Genomic DNA, 23,854 nt, shown 5'->3' with positions numbered 1-23,854 from the left:
TGAGATATATATCAGTACAAGAAAATTCTTACTCTGTGTAATCTACCAGTAAAAACCCCTGATATCTGCACTTGTACCAAGAGAGTGGGCTTAATTAAATTTCTCTCTCTTTCATTCATTTTAAAAAATATCACTCTTTTACCATCACTGCGATAGATTAATTTACATAACATATGATATATTTGTCAAACAAAAGCTATAATTAATAACATGCATTTCAGTGATATGTTAATCAGCTTGTTCCCTGCAATTTGTGTAAACTTTAATAAAAACAGAAATTATTTGCTTTAATTCCTGTTTGATCTTTGATCAAAGAAAAGGAATAATTTTAAAAAGTTCACGATTGAATATAAAGTTGATTGCATCTGAACCCTAATAATCTCTCGATTCGTACAGAAATTATGGCCTTCATCACAAAGGGTCCAGGGAATTTTTCTTCTTTTTGCCTTTCTTGGAGTTGACCGAGGGCAGCGCATCGAGGCGAGTGGGTTTCCTGACCATAGTGTCCTCCTGCAGCAGCTGACCGTGAACAGCGGCAGCGCGGAGGCCCTTACTCATCGGGTCATCAGTCTTGTGACCATTGGTCATCGACCCCCGTGGACTCTTTAAGCTGTATGCTGTCTTCACTTCGTTTATATCTGTTTACAGCAAAAATACAAGAATCAATTAAAATGTAGTTTTATTGTTTTCATTTATTTTATTTGTACATTTATTAGTGAGGGAAAGAATTATTTTTATCTACTTAATTTGTGATTTAGAAAATTAAATATAAGAGTCAATAAGGTAATGTGTAAAAAAAACAAAACATATTTTTTCTGACAACTTCAAATAAAATGAAAAAAATTTTTATTGTCCTCTAATATCTAAAAAATTAAAAGGGGGGTGTTAAGTTGAAAATATATATTCTTCAGAGAAGAAAATAAAGAACTCACTGAATCTGTTGATTGGGTCGTTAGACTGGAGAAGCTGACTTGCTCGTTTTCCTTGGAAATAATTGTGTGAGTTATCGTCCTTCCTCATAATTTTCTGAAGAATTTAAAATAACAAAAAAATATCAGTAACCATGAAAGTTGAAAGGAAAAATATTGGTAAAAAGGTCCAAGAATTGGATGTTAAAATAAAACAAGATAACACAGCAATACTGCGTAAGTAGTACTTTAACATCGATACTAACATCTCTGAAGCGGTCTTCCTCGTTGTCGTACATGCTGGCTTGGACATCACCGTTAGACAGCCTTGATCGATTTCTTCCCTCGCCTGGCCGACCAGCTGGCATTACGGCCTCTGAATGTCAAGATTCAAAGATTAGAAATACTAGATTAACATGCATAAAAAAGTATTGGCATCTCTCCCTCTATATATATATACCGGTATATATATGATTGTGATATATATTCTATTATCTTTAAGACAATGACATAAAGACCTTTTATCACAACTAATTAACTTTGAATAATTTTTGACTTGTAATGAAATATAACTGAAGTTACAGTAGGATATATTATTTTCAATATAAATTATAAAATATAATCATTAATTAAATAATCAAGCTAATATTGATATATATTATATCAATTTAATGTAAAAAGTACGGTAGAATCCATTTGATTCAGACTATATAACTATTCTGTCTTTCTATATATATTTGAATAAACCGAGAATTTCTCCTCATATAAACATCCAAAACCTGTTTCTAAATTTCTATTACAACAAATAGAATATGATCATTATATTACTACGATGTATATCTATAGACCTAAAGTGCTGAGTTGAGAACAGTGAAACTAGTTTACAAAACACTTAAGTTACATTACATGGTCAAATGCAGAACACAGTACATGTATTAAAATCTGCCCAGTAGATAATTTTGCTTCTCTTGAAAACACTGAAGAATTACCAGTAGACATCATTTAGATGGTGACTCTTTTAAATGACCTCACTTTATTATAAATATTAGGATGAAAAGCATCTTGGAGGAATTTGTTTTGACCTTAACAAGTACTTTTTAAGTGTTGTATGCAGCAGATAGGGCAAAGGGGGAAAAAGGGATCCTAAAAGGGTTTTTACACCAAGATCAACTATGACCAAAACATTTGACATAGAAACTTATTTCAAGGTCATTGAATAGCGCTTGCCTACTGGCAGTCTTTTGGTTAAGTATGAGCTATTGAGATTAAGATTGGGCTAAAGGGATAGCAATTATGGTCTAAAACTAGATTTTAGTAGTAGACCGTAATGACCTTTGAATTTGACCTTTGAGAGATGGTTCAGGGTCACTGCACACCCTTTACCAACAAGCATCCCTCATGTGAAGCATGAACAAGAATGGGCTAAGGTAACTGATTTTATGGTCTGGACAATGATTTTTGTTTTCAGAGAGATCTGTTATAACCTTGACCTTTGACCTAGAAACATTTATTCAAGTTGAAGAATGACTCAGATTGGGTTAAAAGGACAGAAAATATAGGAGCTGATTAGGAAAAGGTCTTTTAAAAGTTTTCTGCAATGATATTCATTTTCAAATATGTTTGGATTATTTAACAATGTTTTGGAGAACATTGGCAAAAAATGGACTCTCTGAGTGCCTTAAATTTGTGCTACTTAATAGAATTCGTTTGTTTGACAAGTAAATTGCAATAAACAGCTTTGAGTTAAAATCTCCAATAAGCCAAGCCATGTTAAAAAAAGAAAAAAAAATCATTGACAGTGCAAAATTCAATTCACTTTTTTGATAGAAATAATAATAGTTAATTTATTGTCCAGCTTTTGCTGTGCATTTAAATCACCAAACAATTGCTGTAAATATTTTGTGATTGTCCACTCCAACTGTTGCAGAAAGAAATTTGCGAAAAGGGGTAAAATTCAACTAATTTGTTTTCCCCTTGAATAAGAGAATGTACATGTATATAACACAACAACAGAGATGTGCTGCTTGTTTTGAAAACATTTTTTGTAACAATAGAAACACCAAACCTTTCTAAAAGTTGGATATATAATGCTAGCTGACATTTAGAAAATCTAAACTTATATATTTGTTCTAACAAGAAGTCTGATAAAAAAAATAAAACAATACATGTATATGATATACAATAGCTTAATGCAACAGAAAAAGATGGAAAGCTCAAACAAAAGAATGGTGTGTATAGAAATACCATTTTCTTCATATCCTGTTCTCATTTCTGTATCTATTAAAAATAAATTTCAAAGAGGTCTGAGCTTAATATATCAGTATCAGCTGAACAAAAGATTGAAGCAGAGAAGAAGATTCTGATGAATAATAAATATGAAGTTGCGAGTGTTTACTTTGGGGTGCATGCTGGTTAATTGGTGGTGATGGTCTTACTGGCAATATACCGTAAGTTAATGGTTAGTTCTATCTACATTCCAACAACTAGCAACATTATAAACTAAACCATTTTAAATAAACAGGGTTATATATGGAACATAAGCAATATGTAACAGCTGATTAAATACATAAAATGATTGCCAACACCAATTTAATTTTTCTTCAAAAATTTGTATTTACCGCTATGATTCATTTTGGGTGCAGAACTGAATCCATTTTCTGTTACAACAAACGATGTTAAACACAAAACATTAGTTAATTTGTCGTTGCACAGTTAATTGTAACTACTGAGTTCATTATGACTATACTATAATATACATGAACATAGGATCATAAATAGAAAGTTATAAAAATTTTAATTAATTAGAGTTTTTAAATGGAAAATGATGGTTACGAAAGGTACCAGTAAATGTAAGAAAGCATATAGACAAGTCTTGATAAAATATACAAGACTTAGTGTACTATGTGGCACATAATGTTATAAACCACAAGAGAATACATTTGATGGCACCAAGGAATGTAAAACAGTCAAATTAAAACCTCAATGCATTCAAATCAATAAACTATTCACAATTCAGTGCTCCAATTCTTTTTTCATTAGGTGCTTATTTCAATATCAAGGTGTTCACTCAAATTAATTAAATATCACACACAAGATTAGCTATGTATATTCAATAATGTATTGCCAGTACATACCAGCTACAGGCAGGGCCGTGTTATTGATAGACATTCGCGGTAGGATCCATTTTCCCTCGTCCTCGTCCCACTTGCATTCCCTCCTAATCCTGTCCATGTTGGCGTAATTGCAGTCCCTCCTCAGACAAGGGTGGACCTTGTCCAGCAGAGCCTGGAGCAGGGCGAGGTCCTTCTCTTGTTTCCGGATGGTGTCCAGGTAGTCGATTCTCTCGAACTGAAACTCCGACTGCAGGTCTATTATTTCTCTCTGCAAGCTTTCATTCTGCAAAAACGAATTCCATAATCAAGATTTACTGACAAATACTATATTCTACGGTCACATATGATAGATCATTTATGTCAAAGAACAAGTTCCCAATGTATAAAAAAAACTGGATTTCATGTCTCTGCATAAAAAAAAATTCCAGTATTTTCTACTGGTAAATATATACAAGCAAGTAGTTTGTTCCAAAAAAGATTACACTGAAATCAACGGAAAAATGACATCTGTAATGCACTGAATAAATAATATAATAAATATCTTTTGTACCTTTGCTTCTATTTTCCTGACTTCTAAATCTTTATCTCGGACTTCATCCTGAGTTTCATCATAAATCTGCAGCAGGATAAAATCATCATCCATATTGGCAATGGCCTCTGAATTTTGTAAGGAAAAAAAGTTTTACAAATATACATCAAATGTGCAATACATACCAATGTCAACATGCAAAATAACACATTAATCATAAAGTCATGTGAAATAACCTGCAAGTTTCTGCTTTCTCTCATCAGCAAACAGTTTTCTCTTCCTTCGTCTTTCCTTGGCCACAGTATCATCTTTCTTCTCTCCTCCTACCATCTGCTTCTCCAGTTCTTGTAACCTACAAGGAAAAACTCACAATATGAAGAATGTAAAACAAAACAAAACCTTGCATTCATTTCATTCATTTTTGTAGTATAAGTAAAATAATACATTTCTCTTAAAAAAATACATGATTATTGATTGCTCATTTAAATCATATATTAACCAGAGCTGTCCAAGAAGGACTATAAGTCTTTTCTTTTAAAATTTCAAGCAAGAAAAGAAAGAGTCTTTAGTTAAAGTACATCTGTATAAATCAATTTACCGGTACATGTATAATATAGCAAGTCATTATTGCAAGCTTAGGGTTTTCAGTACAGATTGGAGAAAACCCATCATCCCTTTATCTATAAGTTCAAGCCATACTATAACCCTTACCTCCTGTAGGCTTCCTCTTGGTGAAGCTTCATCTGGTCCTGCATGTTGGACTGGGTGGGGGAGGAGTTAGGTGCTATGGGGCCCTCATGTTCCAGTACCGGGGCCCCGCCCATGATTATGGCCGTACCCTCCTCATATTCCTGGTCCCCCTGAGGGAATAAATTTCAAATTTAAGAAATACTGACTTATTTATTCTAATTGACTAAGCAGTTTTATAAACTGTATAGATACTATATACATGTACATTTGTGCATCATAAATTGATCTAGTTCACATATTACAAAACATGCCTCTCTTTTTAGCGCTAAATATCGTCAAGTCATAGAAGTAAATGGTTAAGTTTGCTTTCCTTGTCCCTATTTGAGTAATATGCTATAAACTAGCAATACAATATCTACCCATCAATAGCATATGTATAAATATATATTACTTACAGGTGTCCCATCAGCTTTTACAGCCTGTTTTCCTTGAACTACTATAGAAAATAAAATTCCATACATATCACAATTATGAATACCACTTTTAATACATACTACAATTTAATGAAAAACTCCAGACTTAGTGTAGTAGTTACAGACTGAAATTGCAATAAAATTAAAACTTCTGACATTGCCAGGTATATAGTCATTTAAAACCACAGATTTTATATAAACCCCATACACCCGAAACCAAAAGGACAATCTAAAATAAGTGAGTTATTATGTCTGACTCCTTCATTGTTAATAAGGTACTGTAAACAAATTTATTTGCTTGAAAATTTTTTTGCACGGCTCACAAGAGCCTCATGTGAAAAATAATTCGTCAAAAATCAGTCTAATAATTTTAATAATTTGCCTTAAAACATCGACTTAATATCACTACAACATGTGGTCAAAATCCATTGTATTACTCAAGTTTAAGTACCACTCAAGTTACTCGCAAAATATATTTGTCAAAAATAAATGTTGGTTTAATTACAGTACCGATAATCTGTTGAACCCTGTTTACCTGGTCCCTCGGGTAGACTGACTCCCGACACAGATTCCGGGCCGGCGGACTTCTCCACCTCCACAAACTCTGTAGTCTTGATGTACTCGGTGTTTGTGACTGTCTTGATTATCACCTATAAAAACACAATATATACAATCCAAAGCAATGTTTTCATTGCATTTTCTTTACCAGTTAAAAAGGTGTCAAATTCCAGAAATTCAAACATTACTTTCCATTCATCAGAATTTCAATTTAACAAGTATTTTGTTTTTCTTCTTGAACTTGTGAAATTACTAGATCCTCACTCTTTATTATAAACTGAGAACAAAATAGGAAAGTATTGAATGAGTGATCATTTGGTCACCTTTGTCTCGCCAGCTACAGCATTGGCTTGAGCCAGCTCCTCCTCTGTCAAGACCCGCCCATAAGCATCCACTACCTGGCCCTGAGGGTTGATCAGCTGACCTTTCTCGTTGACTAGATTGCCGTCCTCATTAACCATCTGGTTGTTGGGCGTGACCACTACCACTGTCTGCTTCACCACTTGCCTACCCGTTTTTGGATCAACCATCACTGTTCGCCCATCCTGCATTACCACCGGTATACCAGGCTGCTGAACGACTTCTTGTCCATCCGAGTCAATGACGATCACCTTACCGTCAGCAGTGGTTTTGATCGCCGGCTTAGGGGGCTGTACGGATACTGTCTGTCCACTGGCTGCCACTACCACTGAGCCATCAGGAGTGATTATCTGTTGTTGCCCACTCTCTGTGTCTGTTACCACTTGACTTCCAGGTGGTAGAACAACCACTTTACCATCACTTGTCTCCACTTGCTGGCCAGCTTGAGCTGATGCAACCACAGCAGTTTTACCATCTTGAGTTACCACTTTTTGTCCAGATTGAGTAACCACTTTTTGATCAGACTGTGTCACCACTTTTTGTCCAGGCTGGGGCTCTATAATTATCAGGGAAGATATACAAATACATATTGCTAACATTACATACACTGATTAATCAATGTGTGAAAGCAGTAAGCACGTACAACTATTACATATTAATTATCTACAAATTTAAACAGATAGGAAATTTATATAATTAAGAAACAAAATCATAGATGCAAACTTGATTCTTACAAATGCAAACAATTAAAATGCAAATCTTCACTCTTCTAATTTTATCAATTTTTCAATAGTCTTGGAAATAAAATTTAAGCAATACATAATGTGCAAGCATATGATACAGTGTTCAGAAAGGAAATTGCTGTGGCATAGGATCAATTTATTTTTGCAGATATCATTCTTAGCATATCTGGTGCAGGTTATTAAATATCAAAAACTATAATGAAAGATGCTTAAACAATGGGTAAGAATATCAAAATCATTAATAAGATTATACATCTTTTTTCATTCTCATATTCTGTTTGAAATTGTATGGTCTTAAAAACTAAATAAACTTTTCATTTTATAATTATAATTACTAAACAGAAAACCAACACTTAATATTGTATTGAGATACAGATGTCAGTTTCTCCCTAAAAGCTAGGGAACAATGACCAAATGCAAGCATACCAATGAGTTATTAAAACACACACAAGAAAACAGAGAAAAACCAAACAGCGACCGGCAAAATGACTTGAAGACACTCAGATAGACCTGTTATTGATAACTGTGCAAAATTTGCACATGGAAGTTTCAAGTTCAACAAAAATGCTGGTGAAGAAAGAGTGATTGTGAGGGCAGTACCATATTAGAAATGGTATTTTCATTCATATTACCGGTACATACAGCTTATGTGGCACAAGAAAATGTAAAAGTATATCAAACAGTAAGACTAAATTTGTTTCACCAGGCTTACCCCCCCCCCCCCCAATGCATTGAACAATTTTTTATTATTTTTTGAAATATAATATGTTGGGACATATATTAAGAAATAACCAACTTTTTCCGAGTTACTTATTCAAATGCATATTAACAAAATAATGAACCGCCGGTTTGTATAAAGATTTGTATCCATCAACTGACTTGCTTTTGGCTTATAGAGAGTTCTCTCCCTGTTCCATCTAACATCATGTTATACAATATTGTACCGATTTGAAATATTTTATTCTAAAAAAAAAAGTTCAAAAGCAAATGTTCCTGGAAAGAATAATGCACAAAATCAAAGGACAATGAAGAGAACTGAAAGATTCAGTGTGTGACAATTTGTTGGTAGGGAAGACTGAAATAGAATAAGCTTATATTGGCACACTGCAGCGCAAGAGATTCGTGTGTCAATAGGGCACGCACACACAAAGTAGTTGTTGCCGTCGTTGTGTAAATGGAGTGAAGTCCTAACTTACCCGTACCACTGGAAAACACATCCTCATCCAATTTTAGCACTAAATTGACAAAAAAAAAAAAAATGGAGGGAGATGCAATCAGAATTTTAGTTCAAATGTACACACTGTAATGGAATGGAGTCTGGAGATTAAATTTATGATTCTATCAATCTATCTTGTCTCTGACCTATTTCCTTAGTGTGTGTCAAATGTTTAAGTGACAGATGTTACATTTACTTTAAATGATATATATATTCTAGTATGAAGATTGAAGTGTATATGCTTTTTTTTAATATACAATGTATCTGCTTTTAATTTTAAATTCAATTGACATTTTCCAAATTGGAAATTTGGAAATAATAGAAGAACAAAATGAGGGGTATTTCTGAAACTCACCCCGGCCATTCATTTCATTTTACATACTGTAAATTCCTAATAAAACGCGAGGAATTAACATCCGCATAAAATCGCGAGAAGCATCCTTCCCAGATTATAAAATCTCGCCATTTTTTTCTGAGAGTTGACAACTATAAGAAATAAGGAGAAAAGTTAAACATTCGTGATTTTATATTCTCGCGATTTGATACAAACCAGAACTAATGTGGAATTAAGTACTCGCATAATATAAGGAATTTACAGTAATCAAGACTATGCTTAAAAATATCAAAAAATTAAAGAATGTAATTCATTACAAAGGTACAAATAAGTATAGAGGCATTTGATAGTCAAACCAGAGACTGTGACCGATAGATCGAGATAGCTTTGCATATGAGGACCTTACGTAAGTTGCGTACATATGCGAGTATAGCGTTGGAGATATTATAGTTTTGCATATGAGAGTTTTGCATATGAGGGAATTGTGTGTACAAAATATATATTTTGCCTCTGCTGTGACTGCACAGAAACAGAATGGGAAAGGGAATGCATGACGTGTGCCACATCCTAGTCACACAAACAAACAGTCAGCCGGAAAAAAAAAAGAATAATAAACCCAAACAACAAACGAGAATGACACTAACAGTGTTATAAATAGCCAGGGTCTCATATTCAATATTTAATGCATTTTCTCCTTTGAATTAAATCAAAATTTACTTTAACTGATTCCAATGACCATGAACCATTAAAATTCAAAATGTTGCATATAGTTAGTTTTTTTTTTTTTTCACTTACAAGATTTTTAAATCTGAATTACTTCTGAGTTCATTAATTTCATAATATGTATTGACATGCACATTAGGTTCTGCAATGTTAGGAAACTCACATTTAATGAATGTTATTCAATCCAATCAAACAGGTTAACTTAAAGTGTTCACCAAACAAATAACAAACAAACTGTGTGCAAACAAACTGGGGGAACATTCAAGCCTGTGGACAAGCATCTTACACAGAAACCACCGCAAATTTACAAATGCTGTTACAATTGTCTCTTTCAAATTTGCAGTATACCAAAATGATGAAATTATATCTATAGCATTGCATGTGAAAAAAAAAGATGCTTGTTGCAGTTCATACATCAACAATTAATACTGTACAGAGAGAGCCAGAGATCTTGAACAACTCTGAAATAATTAAAGGTTTTGTATGTTGAATGTATTAATGCCTTATAATATTTTTAACAAAGTACATGTTTATTGTCTTTCTGAATTTTCCATTCATCATAAAGTTCTAAATAAGAGATATAAATGTAACATAGTTAAAAGAAAAATATTATTAAATTCTTGCTTCATTCAGGTTTATCGTTCAAATGAATGTATAGATGGATGATGAACCTTGACAAGCTAGGAATTATATGATTATACCTGAAAATTTCACATATCTAATTTTTTGTCCAGATCTCTGGCTCTTCTGTGTCAGAAGGATGAACACACACAGATGCACATTAAAGCGTGATTATAAAGTTATTGACTCACTCTGCCCGTTCTCATCCTGCCATTCTACCTCTCCTAGTACTACATTACAAAATTCACATTAGCATGTCAGTCTGTCTATCATCAAATTCATCATCAGTTAATCCTCTGGGTCCCTGTGTAAGCCCTAATAACCTCCCCCCCCCCATTAAATGTACCCTCTTCTAACCATCCCCATCCCCACCCTTTCCAAACTTTTCCTCCAAGTGCTGTTAACCTTAAATCTCTTAAAATCATCAATACATATATTAGCTTGCCTGAATGATCTTCCCTGCATCAATATTTCTTATCAATTTCATGTTCAGTTTTAATCAAATTTTTATCATCTAACGATGTGTCATTTTTTTCCCAATAATAATATTGTTATACATAACACTCACTCTCCCATTTGACTAAATGCTATGAAAATTTTGACTGTTAGGCTGTTTATCGGAAACCTTTTAATATCTAACTTCCTTAAGTCTAGCTTCTATATCACAAAGTTATAAGTATACTACTACTATAAACAAAATATCCAACTGAACTATCTGATGATAATTAGTAACTATTACTAATATATGCTGTAAAAAAGTATGCACTGTTTATTAAAAATGAATAAACCTTTATTATTCAAGCTGTGATTTTTTTCTTCTGATCAGAGATTAATAAGATAATAAAATTTAGTGAAAAAAATTTAAAGGTAGTTATATATGGTATAATAATATAAGCAGTAAATATTTATGTATAAAATTAATAATTTCAATTAATAAAAACAACAATAAAAAGTAATTTGTTAGACATCATTTCTGTAAATATCAAGATATCTACTCTAGTTAACTAGCTAGAACAAGTATTTCAAAATTTTGACATTTCATTAGCATGGCAATTTCCCAAGATATTTCCCCCTCAAAAAAGAGAGATAACTCTGTAATACATGTAAACTGCCTAACTACAATACATACATTCTGCTTATACAAGTTCTAAATTTACATTTTACATGTTATATATAATCCATGTATACATTTCCTAGCTAAATTGATTACCAGATTTTTTGGATTTTCCCTTACTACATTTCCCTATAATTTCAAAACATTTTCATGATTTTTTCACATATTGTGTAAGCAAAACAAAATAATTGTGTTTACTAAATATATTGATATATAATTATAGATGTCAAAACACCTACATGCAGACATAGATACGGTACAAGTGAATGCATACATATAAATATTTGTAATAAGTACAATAAAAAACAAAAATACCCAGATTTTTTTTTTTGGAAACTGTTACCATTTATTAAACTATTTAAGAAAAAAATAAAGGTTTTTATTAATCCTCCTCCCTTCCCTAAACTTAAAGACTCTGTATCTAGAGCTAAGAAAACAAATCTTGTTTAAATATATATTGTTATGACTCTTGAAACGTAAAGTTAATGTTACCTGCAGATGTTGGGGGTAACACAGCAATCTGGCCATCCACCGAGGACAATTTGGTGTCGTAAAACGCTCGCAGCTTCAGCATATCTTGCTGGATTTTCTTCTTATCACTTTTCTCTCTTTCAAACTCTTCCTTCATTCCTTCAAGTTTTGCATCATATTCCTATATGTGCAAAGATTAAAACAGTAGAATTCTTTCATTTATAATAATCAAAAATTTAAGATTTTTTTTAATTATGCAGACAAGGTAATATTGTGGTCAAATTCTTCATACCACTTTTCCATTGTCTTGGATTTTATGAAAACTGCATTCTTAGATATAAGTTGTGCCTCTTACATTCATCCACCCCAACAGCCCTAAATTATGAATCACAAACCTCTCGTAATCTCTGCTTTTCTTCCTCAAGTTCTTCTCTTGTTGATGATTCAGAATCTTTTTTGGGTTTCTGCATTTTGGAGGCATCTACAATATGACCATCAATATAACACTCCCTAAAAATACTCAAACACAAGTAATACAACTAAATTAAAAAATTGCTTTAAAAAAATGAGTCTCAAATACATAATAAGTTAAGTACTGCTTTATGGATTCTTATAAATCCAATATTTTGCCTTAAATCCTATTCATTTTAGTTCTTCCCCTTGATTTCCCATTGATAAACTTTCATTTTCGATTCAAAACCTACAGTTTTCAGAAAATACATAAAGAAAAGCAACCACTGACCGATGTTACCCAGCCCTCCCTCTGGCAGTGGGATCTGCCCCATCAACATGGCCTTCAGCTTCTCAATCTCCTCCTGGTACTGTCTCAGTAGGGCATCCTTCGGATCCTCGTTGATCTTGGGTTTGTTCTGGATGTTCTTGGCACGGTTGGCATAACGGAGCGTGCTCAGGGTCTCATCGTAGTTGTTGTCCGCGGGAGACAGACAGGCCACCATCAGAGTTTTGGTGTTGCCTCCCAGTGAGTCCTGCAGAAGCCTGGTCAGTTTGGAGTCTCTGTACGGGATGTGTTTGGATTTGCCGTCGACCAGGGCAGAGATTACATTTCCCAGGGCTGACAGGGACAGGTTGATTTTGGTTGCCTCTTTCAGTCTGTCACCAGTTGCACCTAGAAAAAGAAAATAATTGACGTGCTAATCATGACACAATTTTTAATCAAGCTAGCTGATGCACTCTGTCAATCCTGTATTAATTACAATATCTTAGCAAGACTTTGAAAATTGAATTAATTAATTCTTTTCTTTTAAACAGAAAATTAATATTTTCATTAAAATTATATACAATGTATGGTGCTTAATATCAAATTACACCTGTATCACTAGAGACAACAAAACATGACAATGCACAAGAAGTCAATCAAGAAAGAGTTACTGCCCTCTATGACATTAACCTGTTTTAGCCTGTCGTTCGCTTCCTGCCAAGTCGACAAGATTTAGTTTCCCCGCTCTGATGTGTTCCTCCCCGGCTTCATCCTCGGTCACCATCTCGATGTTGATGGTGAAAATTGAGTGGCTCCTCGAGGAGTCAGCATTCATCAGGGTGGCTCCCACCGCTCTGTTTGACCAACCCTTCTGCATGATCTTCTCACAGTCATGGACGTTGTGTACTGGGTGCATTGTGAGTCCTTTATAAAAAAAAAATCACCACTGATCAATGTTTAGCGTGTCCATGAATCTTTTCTGTAACATCCACTTATCACGATTAACTCTTTGTTATATGTAGAGAGGACAAATGATTATTCAATGAGAAATCTTTATCTGCCCTTACTTTTTTATATTTGTGCATGGAAATGGGTAATGACCATATTTTAAAAATATATTTATGTACATGACTAAATCTAATAAATATCTATGGTACTTAATTTGGGGTCATTCTTATGAAATATGGAGTTGGCATCAATAATTTCATATAACTTTATTTTCTGTCATTTTGCTGCCTAGATTTTATAATGCTACCTAAATTTTATAATGGAATACTTCTTATTTCATACTTCATATCACTGCAATATCCTCAAAATTAATAATGCAATTTGATACATCAACTGTTGTAATTTTACCATTGACATAGACTCCCTTTTCCGGGTGTTCTTTTAGGTCCAGTTTTTGTTTTGCGTCTTTCCCAAGAAGATCACGAATTTCCTCATTGTAAATTTCACAGTACGATGCATGGAGTAAAAATTTGGTACTTTCTGCTACAGAGACTGTTTCAAATATATGATCGAAAGCTCTGCAATTAGAAAAAAAAATTAATGCATAAAAAAATTTATACAGTTTTTCGTTAACCAATTTCAATTTATCTTTATCATCATATACCAAAATCTGGGATGAAAATAACATTTCCATTTAGTTCAATCACCTTGGAATAACTCCTCTTTGGGAGGCAGGATCTGTTATACCCTGCATGGTGAAAGACTTCCCACAACCAGTTTGACCATATGCAAAAATTGTTCCATTATATCCTTCTGTCACACCCTTAATAAAAAAGACATTTTTCATCAAGTATATTACAAATATATTACATAATCTCTATCAGCTATACTAAGAAACCATAATATCCAAGAAAGCAGAGAGTAATTTGGAAGTAGAAAAAGAAATCAGTTAAAATACCTCTACTAATGGATAAGCTATTTCATTGTAAATATTCTCCGTTGTAGAGTCTACGAAATATGCCCCATCAAAGGTAAACATCTTTGGTGGTGCCTTCTTGTCATCTGGGTTCCGGATTGAACATTGACCTCTTTTGCCTTCCATAGCTATGACGGTGTTGCATTTTAAGTCCTTTTCTCTTGAATTCATTGGTCGACATCTTACAATGACTTTTACTGTTTCACCGTCAGACGCCATGTTTGCTTCTTATCTAACTGAAATAATGATTGATTAATTTATGAATAGGCAGATCAAACATTAATTATTTACATGTCACACTGATAACAATCTAACAATTTAAGTATGTATATGGTTTATTGAGTGTAAAGCTTTCTGAATCTAAAATATTTTAGTTAGTTCTAGCACTTCACCATCAACAACAGACACATTATAATTTCATATTGTCATTTATGCATGCATTTTGGGGCAATTAATGTAGCTATTTCAAATAAATTTAATTATGAAACAGTTATTCTGGAATTTTAATAAACAAAATTAGTATTGGAGATGTTTGTCATGCTAAAAACGTTTCTATAATATCTTATCAATAATTTCTCGGGACTTACCGGTCTAGTAAAAAGAAAATTGTTGCCTTGGATACTATATAAACTATGTTTTCCCCACGCTATATTTTAGTTGTCACGATTTAACACGATCTTTATCAATTTTCTAAAGGACGGCAAAGACGAATTCTTTGATTTTTAGTACATAACTTAACAGTTAAGACATCCAGGATGTCTTCCTTGTCTATTGATTCGTCTTCTGTTCCCGTTTTCTGCCAGTAAGAACTATTTCGCACGGAATCATGGGAACTTAAAATCTGCTGTTAGCTTAGATAGCTCAAACGTATAATAAGTCGAACAATTAAGATAAGGGTATATTGCAATTAAATTATGTACATATAAGGACGTTTAACAGATCTTTGTAACTAATAATAAATTACAGAAGAAATATAATTGTTAATTACAAGACATGGATCTAAAATTATCCTGAAAATTCAGGTACAGGGTATCTAGTAATATATAAAAAAACAAAACAATATTCTCAAATTTAAAAAAATACTTTCAATTCAGGATCTATGACTAAATCTGATAAACTTAACATTTTTTTGAACAAAATTGTTTTCAATTCGAATTTCTCGTATTGACGTTAACATAATCGAGATTCACCGGCTTCACAACATGGCGGATAAAAAAGACGAAGGAAAAGAAACGCAAGAAAAAGAAACAAAGAAAACAGAGGAAAAGGAACCGGAATTAGTAAGTCACAATGAAAGTTGTAATGTAACTGTTCTAGTCTATCAAATGATTAATGACGGTGTTGTTTTTTCATTGCATATTCATTGAACTTAATTCAAATTTGCCCTGTCATGCTTTGAAAAAAAGATCTGAAAATGTCTTCTTCGATATTGCAAAAATGTTTCTCAAAGAAATACGATATTTTTTGTCGCATGGAAAGATAAGATTTGGGATCTTTAGTTGTAAAGTTTACCTAAGTAAAGCATAGACTAAACAAAAGCAATAATCATTCTTAATTCGAATTTTCTCTGTTGAATTTTTACCACAATATTTTCGTATGACCCAGACTTTTTCTTGTGCACAAGAGTCAAAATGCCCTTCTATAATCGAATACTACCAATTAAAATAATGCATCTAGTGTGTTATGTGAATAAAAGTTTAATGTGAAAGAGGTGTTGGCGCATTTGATAGTGTCAACTGATTTGGACTTAGGGGGACGTGGGTTCCAGCCTAGTCTGTCGCTCTTGCAGTAGCATTGTAACTTTGGGCAAATTACTTTACTTTTCAAGTGTTAATGTGGGTACCTGGCACAATAAACGAGCTAGCTATGTGAACATGGTTTGATGAACAAAAAAGCATTAGCGCTGTAATTTGGCAGCTCGACTTGTATGCTCTCCAGGGAGTTGAGGATGCTATGGATTGTATAGGTCTTGCCAGGGGGTAATATGTAGAAGTCGTGCAAGGCAATTCACTTAGCAAGCAAGACTATAAACCATTAAACCCCTACCTTTTACTTTTTAGTCTGAAGAAGATAAACAGCTTCAAGATGAGCTTAATATGTTGGTGGAAAGACTCAAGGTATTTATAATGTTTATATGTAATGCTTGTTTCCTCACTTTTAATAACTATTTGAAAGAAATAATTACAAAGTTTCATGAGAGTTGTAATCATTCTTACTCAGGAGTCTGATCAACGCTTGTATAAGCCTGCATTGGAGAGTTTGCGATCACAGATAAGAGCATCCACTACATCAATGACCTCTGTACCCAAGCCACTGAAGTTCCTACGGCCACACTATGATTCATTGAAAGAAGTCCATGAGAAAATAAAGGATGACGAGACAAAGGTAGCATTCAGGAATTACCTCTCAAGTGAACTTTTCATTTTAATATTGCATTGTCTCAATTCTTTTGTGGTTTTGATTTGTTAGATACTGATAAAGGTTTTTGTGTTTTTTTGTTTTTTTTTGTAACAGAGATTCTGCGCTGACATCATATCAGTGTTGGGAATGACTATGAGTGATGGCAGGGACAGCCTGAAGTTCAGACTCCTTGGATCTAAAGAGGAAATTGGCTCATGGGGACATGAATATGTCAGGTAGGTTACAAATTTAAGTATGAACCTATCTCATTTAATTTGCTTCTTTTGGAAATGGATAAATTTGTACAAGTTCAGTTTTACTCTTTGTGTTAATTTTTTTTTTATAAAATTCATAAAAATCATTGATATAATTTTAAAATATATTTTTTCCCCTAATTATTTTAAGCATCTCTTTTGTCTATGTTTTCACAGGCATTTGGCCGGACAGGTGGCCCAGGAATGGCAGGAGACAGAGGAAACCAACAAAGACATGAGGGAGAACCTGCTGAAGATGACCAAGGCAATTGTCCCCTACCACATGGACCACAACGCTGAGGCCGAGGCCTGCGATCTCCTAATGGAGATTGAGAAGCTGGACTTACTGAAGAACTATGTGGATGAAAACGCTTATCCTCGTGTCTGTCTGTACCTCACAAGGTAAATTAGGCTTCAGGACTTAGTGTTTGATACGGGTATAGTCCACTAATGCATTTTCCATAGGCGGTAATGTTAACGTAAGGGCTCATAGCTCCGACCCTAATTTTCGTTCAGCAACGAGGGATCTCTTGAATGAAAGCTCATCAAATTGTCTCTTTCCTGTTAAAATTTCGTTGTGTGAAGTAAGATTCGTTTTCCGGCAAAATACGTCTGTATTGAAAAACTCTGAAAATGAAAGAAAAAGTAGGGAATTTCACAGTTTTGGAAGGGGTGTACATCAAACAATTTCAATTTTTCTCTTCAAATGATAATTCAATTTTGACACTTGCTTTTAAAATTGCAAATCCTCTTTTCTGACATGTGTCAAGCATTTTTATTTAAAATGTCCCAATAAATGTATATACACTCTGCAAGTATAGGAACTATTTTGCATAAAGACAATAGTTTGTTGTCCTACCGATTCTGAAAATAATTAGAGGGACATACCCATATGTTATAATTTATTTGGCTCTTAGTAATCTGGATGCTTTCTCATCAGAACTGAACTATATTATGATACTACTATATTTTATGCTTACTTTTCAAAAGATGTCCATATAGTTGTTATATATAGTTATTGTCATCTTAAAGTATTTATATGAATAAAAGGAGAGAGGGGAGGTTTCGCAGTGTATAAAATTATTACAGATCTTATTTTTTTGGTTTTTCAGTTGTGTGCCATATGTGCCAGATCCAGAAAACACAACTCTGTTGAAGACAGCAGTGGAACTGTACAGAAAATTTAACCAGTATCCCCAAGCTCTACGTTTTGCCATGCAGTTAAATGATATTGCTCTAATCGAAGAAATCTTCCTCTCTTGCAAAGACATGTAAGTAGCTCTATTGAGGTAGTTTTATATTTTTTAACCTTTATTTTATTTATTTTTTTTTTGTTGGTAAGAATGAAAAGAGTAGATAACTAGTTTGTGTTTGTAGTTCTCTTGATTTGTATAAATGAGAAACTTAAACTTCATGGAGGATTGAATCTAGATTTTCTGACCTAATTCTTATGTTAAAAATTGGAAAACTTTGATGGATGCATGTGGTAACAATGAAAGGACTTTTAACAGATGTAGCTATTTTTCCGACTTGACAGATTAATGCAGAAACAGCTGGCGTACATGTTAGGACGTCAGCAGATATTCCTTGAGCTCAGTGATGATGTGGAGGAATATGATGAATTAACCGAAATCATGTCTAATGCAAACCTTAACAACAACTTTATGGCTCTAGCCAGAGAGGTCAGTAGTCTTTAGTTGTAGTTTACACGTATAAATTGAATCTCCTGGGAGTGATAATGGATATTTATGTTCTGTATACAGGGAAATGTTTGCCTCTATTTTATTTCCTACCCTTACACTCTCATTGTCAGTTGGTGAATATTAAACTTAGTCAATTAAAAAAAAAATAAATAAATGTGTTCATTAATAGAAAGAGTATTAGGGTATAACCATATTTTTTTATGAAAAAAAAATAAAATGGGATGAAAATAAACCTGTATACAATAATGAGAGGAGGAAAAAAATTTGAAGGATGATGACAAACTTGTGATTGTTTTTTTCCAGTTGGATATCATGGAACCCAAAATACCTGAAGATATATATAAATCGCATTTGGAACAAACCAGTAAGAGTGATTTTTTTTTTCAATGAAATTACCAATTATTAGAATGAGTTTTAAAAGTAAAGTGATGGTAATATGTGGATATTTTCTTTATAGGAAGTACATTAGGACCATCTAATGTGGATTCAGCCCGGCAGAACCTGGCATCCTCATTTGTTAACGGATTTGTAAATGCAGGATTCGGACAAGATAAAATATTAAAAGAAGATGGAAACAAATGGTTACATAAAAATAAAGATCATGGTATGCATTTTTGCTAATGTTCAGTATTTCATAAATTTTAATAATAGTCAATCGTGTGAGAGAAGACAACGAAATGAGGACAGTTGTAATTGAGTAATTGTGATGTTTTAGGTATGTTAAGTGCTACTGCCTCTCTGGGTTTGGTGCTCCTGTGGGATGTGGACAGTGGACTCACCCAGATAGATAAATACCTGTACTCATCTGAAGACTTCATTAAGGTATTCATTCGATTATTGTTGCATATATTCATATTCCTTCGAAACAATGTAGGGCCAATGAATTTTTGAAAAGATATGTTTAAGAATTTGTTTGACAATTAAGGATTAATATCTAAAAATATGTTTTTTTGGAACATGCACATCTATTTTAAAATTCTATTTTAATATATGTATTGTCATGTGGATATGTAAAGACTTAAGTTATTTTAAATGGAAGATCGATATGACAAATCAACTCTATTTTGCAGGCTGGTGCATTGTTAGCATGTGGTATTGTAAACTCTGGAGTGAGGAATGAGTGTGATCCTGCTTTAGCCTTACTGTCCGATTATGTATCTCATAATACCAGTATAATGAGGATAGGAGCCATCGTCGGGTAAGAGGACAGTCTAGTCATATTCTTGAAAATTTAGTCACATTAGACATAATTTTTGTCAGTTTATTACTATATTTCATACATGCATATTAACATTTCTAATTCTATTTTAGGCTAGGTTTGGCCTATGCAGGATCGAACCGAGAGGATGTACTAGCTCTAATTCTACCAGTGCTGGGTGAAAGCAAAGCCAACATGGAGGTACAGCTTTTGCTAGTTATCATACATATTTACATTGATCAATAGATTTACTTAGATAGATTAATGGAGCTATGCATTTGTTCTTCAGGTTGTTGGTATGGCCGCCCTGGCGTGTGGAATGATTTCAGTGGGGAGCTGTAATGGGGAGGTGACCTCCACAATCCTACAGACCATGATGGAGAGGCCTGAAGCAGATCTGAAGGAGACCTACAGCAAGTTCCTGGCGCTAGGCTTGGCCCTTACTTATCTAGGTACTGAAAATACTTGTCCATAGTTGATAAAGGGTCTGATGAGTTCAAAATTGCTACCTAATGGCCTCTACCCTTTTCCATCTTCTTTGGACACATTTTAACTTGCATGTTATCTTTACAAGTGCTGTATAAAAATAAAATCTGCATTTTGTTTTGATGTTACAAAAGAACACACTGTGTTATATTATAAGCTTTGTAAATGATGTTCATTTTGTACTCTGTGTCATAGGAAAGCAGGATGCTGTTGATGCCACACTAGAGACACTCAATGTGATATCTGAACCCCTGAAGTCAATGGCCAGGATGATGGTAGATGTCTGTGCATATGCAGGTAGTGTACATGAGCTTGTGTACTTAAATATGTGAGCATGTTATTCTAAGGAGGATGTTTTACTAAAAAGTGTTAAAATTTTAATGAAGTTTGAAATTACTTATCTTCACAAATTTTGCAGGGACTGGCAATGTATTAAAAGTACAACATTTATTACACGTGTGTTCAGAGCATGATGATTCCAAAGACCAGGTATGAAAAGAGTCTCTTCTAACTTCTTGTCATACTTTACTTGATAAAATGATTTTAGATTTTTCTGACATATTTTCTACATTGAGCAAACTGTGTTATACTGTACCCCAGGATAACAATGAGAAGAAAGATGATAAGAAGAAGGATAAGGACAAGAAAGAGGAAACCCCCAATGCTGACCTGTCCATGCAGCAGGGTAGGTTCTGATTCTTAACTTGTTGAAACACTCCACATTTCTATATCAATTCAAGGAGAAGTAATTTTTAATTGTACCTATGACTGCAGAATAATTGCAATTGTATGTTGATTATTGTACATTGCAGGCATTGCTGTATTAGGAATCGCACTGATCTCAATGGGAGAAGAAGTTGGAGCTGAAATGTCTTACAGGACATTTGGACATCTGGTAGGATTTCAGGATTTGAATTTTTTATTTGAATATTTAAATTTGCATTACATAAATACTTGTTACATGTTGATTTTTTATTCTGAATCCTACAGTTACGCTATGGAGAGGCAGCCATTAAACGAGCTGTACCATTAGCGCTAGGTCTTATCTCGGTGTCCAATCCCAAACTACAAATCCTTGACACCCTCAGCAAGTTCTCCCACGACAGTGACCCAGAGGTGGCCCATAATGCCATATTGGCAATGGGAATAGCTGGAGCAGGTAGGTCATCTTGTTATATAATACAAAGAAACATTTGCATGTATTCCTAGATTCTTACTTATTGGAAACTTTGAAGTCTGTTATGCAGTGCTTTATTTGAAAGGTTGTCAAGCAGCATGACTTGCATGTTCATATTAAAAGTGATTTATTATGCGATCTGAACAAAATGTGAAAGACTGTTGCACAAAATCTGTACATATACTACATGATCTTGTGAAGAACAAGTTAATCATGTACCATAAATACATGTTTTGTTTTTATTTTCAGGAACAAACAATGCCAGGCTTGCTGCCATGCTACGACAGCTTGCTGTGTACCACCAGAAGGACCCCAACAACTTGTTCATGGTGCGTCTGGCCCAGGGACTCACCCACTTGGGGAAGGGGACCTTGACTCTTTGTCCATATCACAGTGATAAAGCGTTGATGTCTCCTGTAGCAGTGGCTGGGCTGATGGCCGTTGTCACTGCCTGTTTAGATGTCAAAACCTGTAAGTCTTCCGCATTAATGGAAACATGTTTTTCAGAATCTTTTTACTAAATGAATGTATATTTCAATGTGGTTTAAGAAGAGGTTCGTACTTACATGTACTTGCCTTGACTGATTGCTTTTTATTACGTTACTTGTTTTGGAGTCATAAAGTTTTATTAACATCACTGAAACTTAAAGTTTGCGGAAATGTAAAGAATGAACATACTTCCCCAATTACATGTACATCTTTGATTTAATTTCAGTAATTCTTGGAAAATCACACTACATCCTGTACCATCTTGTGTCAGCCATGCAGCCTAGAATGCTCACTACATTTGATGAGGAATTACGACCTCTGCCTGTTCATGTGAGAGTTGGACAGGTAAAATTATTTTATTAATAGCAATACTTTAAATGTAAAACCACATGCTGAACTATATCAGTAAATTAGTAATGTCACAGTTATGAAAGTAAAATTATAAAAGGAACTGTTAATAATGTTATCAGGGACACCAAAAGTTATGGCTGTATCTCTGCAAGTACTACTGTATACAGGGAAATATTCGCCTCCGTTTTATTTTTGCCCCTTTCCCTTGTTGTCAGCAGGCGAATTTAAGACTGGGCGAATTACAATGTTTCAAATGACCTCTCTTTAAACGCCACTTTGTCTGGGCGAATTCAAGATGAGGCAAATCTGTTAGGAAGTGTAGAAGGGTGAAAATTACACGGGACGAAAATAACCCTGTCTACAGTATATCTTTGACCATACATAATGAGTTTTACTGTAGGATATACATATTTACAGGTCAGATATATACACTGTACTTTGTTTTACAGGCGGTGGATGTGGTTGGACAAGCTGGAAAACCCAAAACAATAACAGGGTTCCAAACCCACACTACCCCTGTGTTGCTGGCTTATGGGGAGAGGGCAGAGCTGGCTACAGAGGAATGTATCCTTACACACAGCAATACATGCTGGAAAACTACTACATGTACTAATGTCTCAGTGAAATACCAAAAAAAAAATCAATACAATTAGTATAAGTTGTCAAGTTTCTTCAGAATAATACATAATAGTGGCGTTTTCAGTTAAGGATAAGTATAACAAAATGAAAAATATACAGTGATTTAAAACAAAGGGAATACACTGGTAATATGAAATCAGATGTAAGTATATTAGATTTAGTAGTCCAAATATCAAATTACATTTTTCAATTCTATTCACTTTTATTCTGTTGACTGCAAGTACTTGGATATCTGAGAGTTTTATCCATATCAGGTCAGTATCTTGTTTTGAGGGTTTCCTTGACAGACTGTAGATATACCTTTGAGCCCCATCATGGAAGGATTTGTGATACTGCGAAAGAATCCAGACTATGAAGCTTAAAGTTCTCTGTGAAATATTGTCTGGAACATGAACATTTGTTAAGAAATTTGTGTCTTGTAACATTTATACATGTAAATCTATTGATAAAAAAAATCAATAAAAACATGAAACAAAAAAAAAAGTATTTTTTTTAAGCATTGCAAAGGGTACACATGAATTTTAATAGCTTTCATAGATATGCAGGGATTTCCAGGTGGGGTTGTATATACCAAATAGCAGTGAAGCATTCAATATTGTACATGCATTTGTCTAGATTATTTCAGTATATTTTCTGAGTATGGGTAAGAATGAAATAAAAAC

At 33.8% G+C, this 23,854-nt stretch overlaps 2 protein-coding genes across 10 annotated transcripts; one reads left to right on the top strand and one right to left on the bottom strand.

Moving 5' to 3' along the window:
• Positions 1-304: 304 nt before the first annotated feature.
• LOC128159013 (kinesin-like protein KIF17) lies at positions 305-15,329 on the bottom strand. Of its 9 annotated transcripts, XM_052822046.1 has the most exons (22): positions 15,083-15,329; positions 14,478-14,731; positions 14,227-14,342; positions 13,928-14,097; positions 13,262-13,495; positions 12,596-12,979; positions 12,249-12,334; positions 11,875-12,034; positions 10,460-10,498; positions 8,571-8,609; positions 6,595-7,187; positions 6,249-6,363; positions 5,696-5,736; positions 5,262-5,410; positions 4,787-4,902; positions 4,572-4,678; positions 4,043-4,304; positions 3,527-3,565; positions 3,153-3,185; positions 1,175-1,284; positions 933-1,026; positions 305-638 (listed from the first exon to the last, which is right to left on the bottom strand). In XM_052822046.1, exons 2-22 carry the CDS (start codon positions 14,712-14,714, stop codon positions 412-414), a joined length of 3,351 nt encoding a protein of 1,116 aa, XP_052678006.1. In that variant the 5' UTR covers positions 14,715-14,731; positions 15,083-15,329; the 3' UTR covers positions 305-411. The 9 variants fall into 9 exon arrangements, with proteins under 9 accessions (XP_052678006.1, XP_052678043.1, XP_052678013.1 ...); XM_052822083.1 differs by lacking the exons at positions 8,571-8,609; positions 10,460-10,498 and adding an exon at positions 11,479-11,511; XM_052822053.1 differs by lacking the exon at positions 3,153-3,185.
• A 305-nt stretch (positions 15,330-15,634) lies between these two features.
• LOC128159065 (26S proteasome non-ATPase regulatory subunit 2-like) lies at positions 15,635-23,675 on the top strand. The gene is made up of 22 exons (XM_052822115.1): positions 15,635-15,775; positions 16,556-16,612; positions 16,716-16,880; positions 17,010-17,131; positions 17,327-17,551; positions 18,262-18,420; positions 18,687-18,831; positions 19,156-19,216; positions 19,310-19,456; positions 19,568-19,674; positions 19,923-20,050; positions 20,164-20,251; positions 20,340-20,502; positions 20,732-20,833; positions 20,955-21,025; positions 21,137-21,221; positions 21,349-21,431; positions 21,527-21,695; positions 21,963-22,184; positions 22,429-22,547; positions 23,003-23,117; positions 23,487-23,675. The coding sequence occupies exons 1-22, from the start codon at positions 15,698-15,700 to the stop codon at positions 23,552-23,554; spliced, it is 2,679 nt and encodes an 892-aa protein (XP_052678075.1). The 5' UTR covers positions 15,635-15,697; the 3' UTR covers positions 23,555-23,675.
• The last annotated feature ends 179 nt before the right edge of the window (positions 23,676-23,854 follow it).

This window comes from Crassostrea angulata, chromosome 1, assembly GCF_025612915.1.
Source record: "Crassostrea angulata isolate pt1a10 chromosome 1, ASM2561291v2, whole genome shotgun sequence".
In the NCBI taxonomy this organism is placed as follows: Eukaryota; Metazoa; Mollusca; class Bivalvia; order Ostreida; family Ostreidae; genus Magallana; species Magallana angulata.
This window is presented reverse-complemented; position numbering and strand designations above follow the sequence as displayed.

What these genes read in the sequence shown, in the direction of transcription:
- LOC128159013 (XM_052822046.1), bottom strand. Translation starts at nt 14,714, where the DNA reads ATGGCGTCTGACGGTGAAACAGTAAAAGTCATTGTAAGATGTCGACCA. An exon ending in TAAAAGCTGATGGGACACCT is followed by an intron (nt 5,411 to 5,695) that starts GTAAGTAATATA and finishes TTATTCCCTCAG; the next exon opens with GGGGACCAGGAATATGAGGA. An exon ending in CACGGCCCTGCCTGTAGCTG is followed by an intron (nt 3,566 to 4,042) that starts GTATGTACTGGC and finishes TTGTTGTAACAG; the next exon opens with AAAATGGATTCAGTTCTGCA.
- LOC128159065 (XM_052822115.1), top strand. Translation starts at nt 15,698, where the DNA reads ATGGCGGATAAAAAAGACGAAGGAAAAGAAACGCAAGAAAAAGAAACA. An exon ending in ATGATGATTCCAAAGACCAG is followed by an intron (nt 21,026 to 21,136) that starts GTATGAAAAGAG and finishes ACTGTACCCCAG; the next exon opens with GATAACAATGAGAAGAAAGA. An exon ending in CTGTTTAGATGTCAAAACCT is followed by an intron (nt 22,185 to 22,428) that starts GTAAGTCTTCCG and finishes ATTTAATTTCAG; the next exon opens with TAATTCTTGGAAAATCACAC.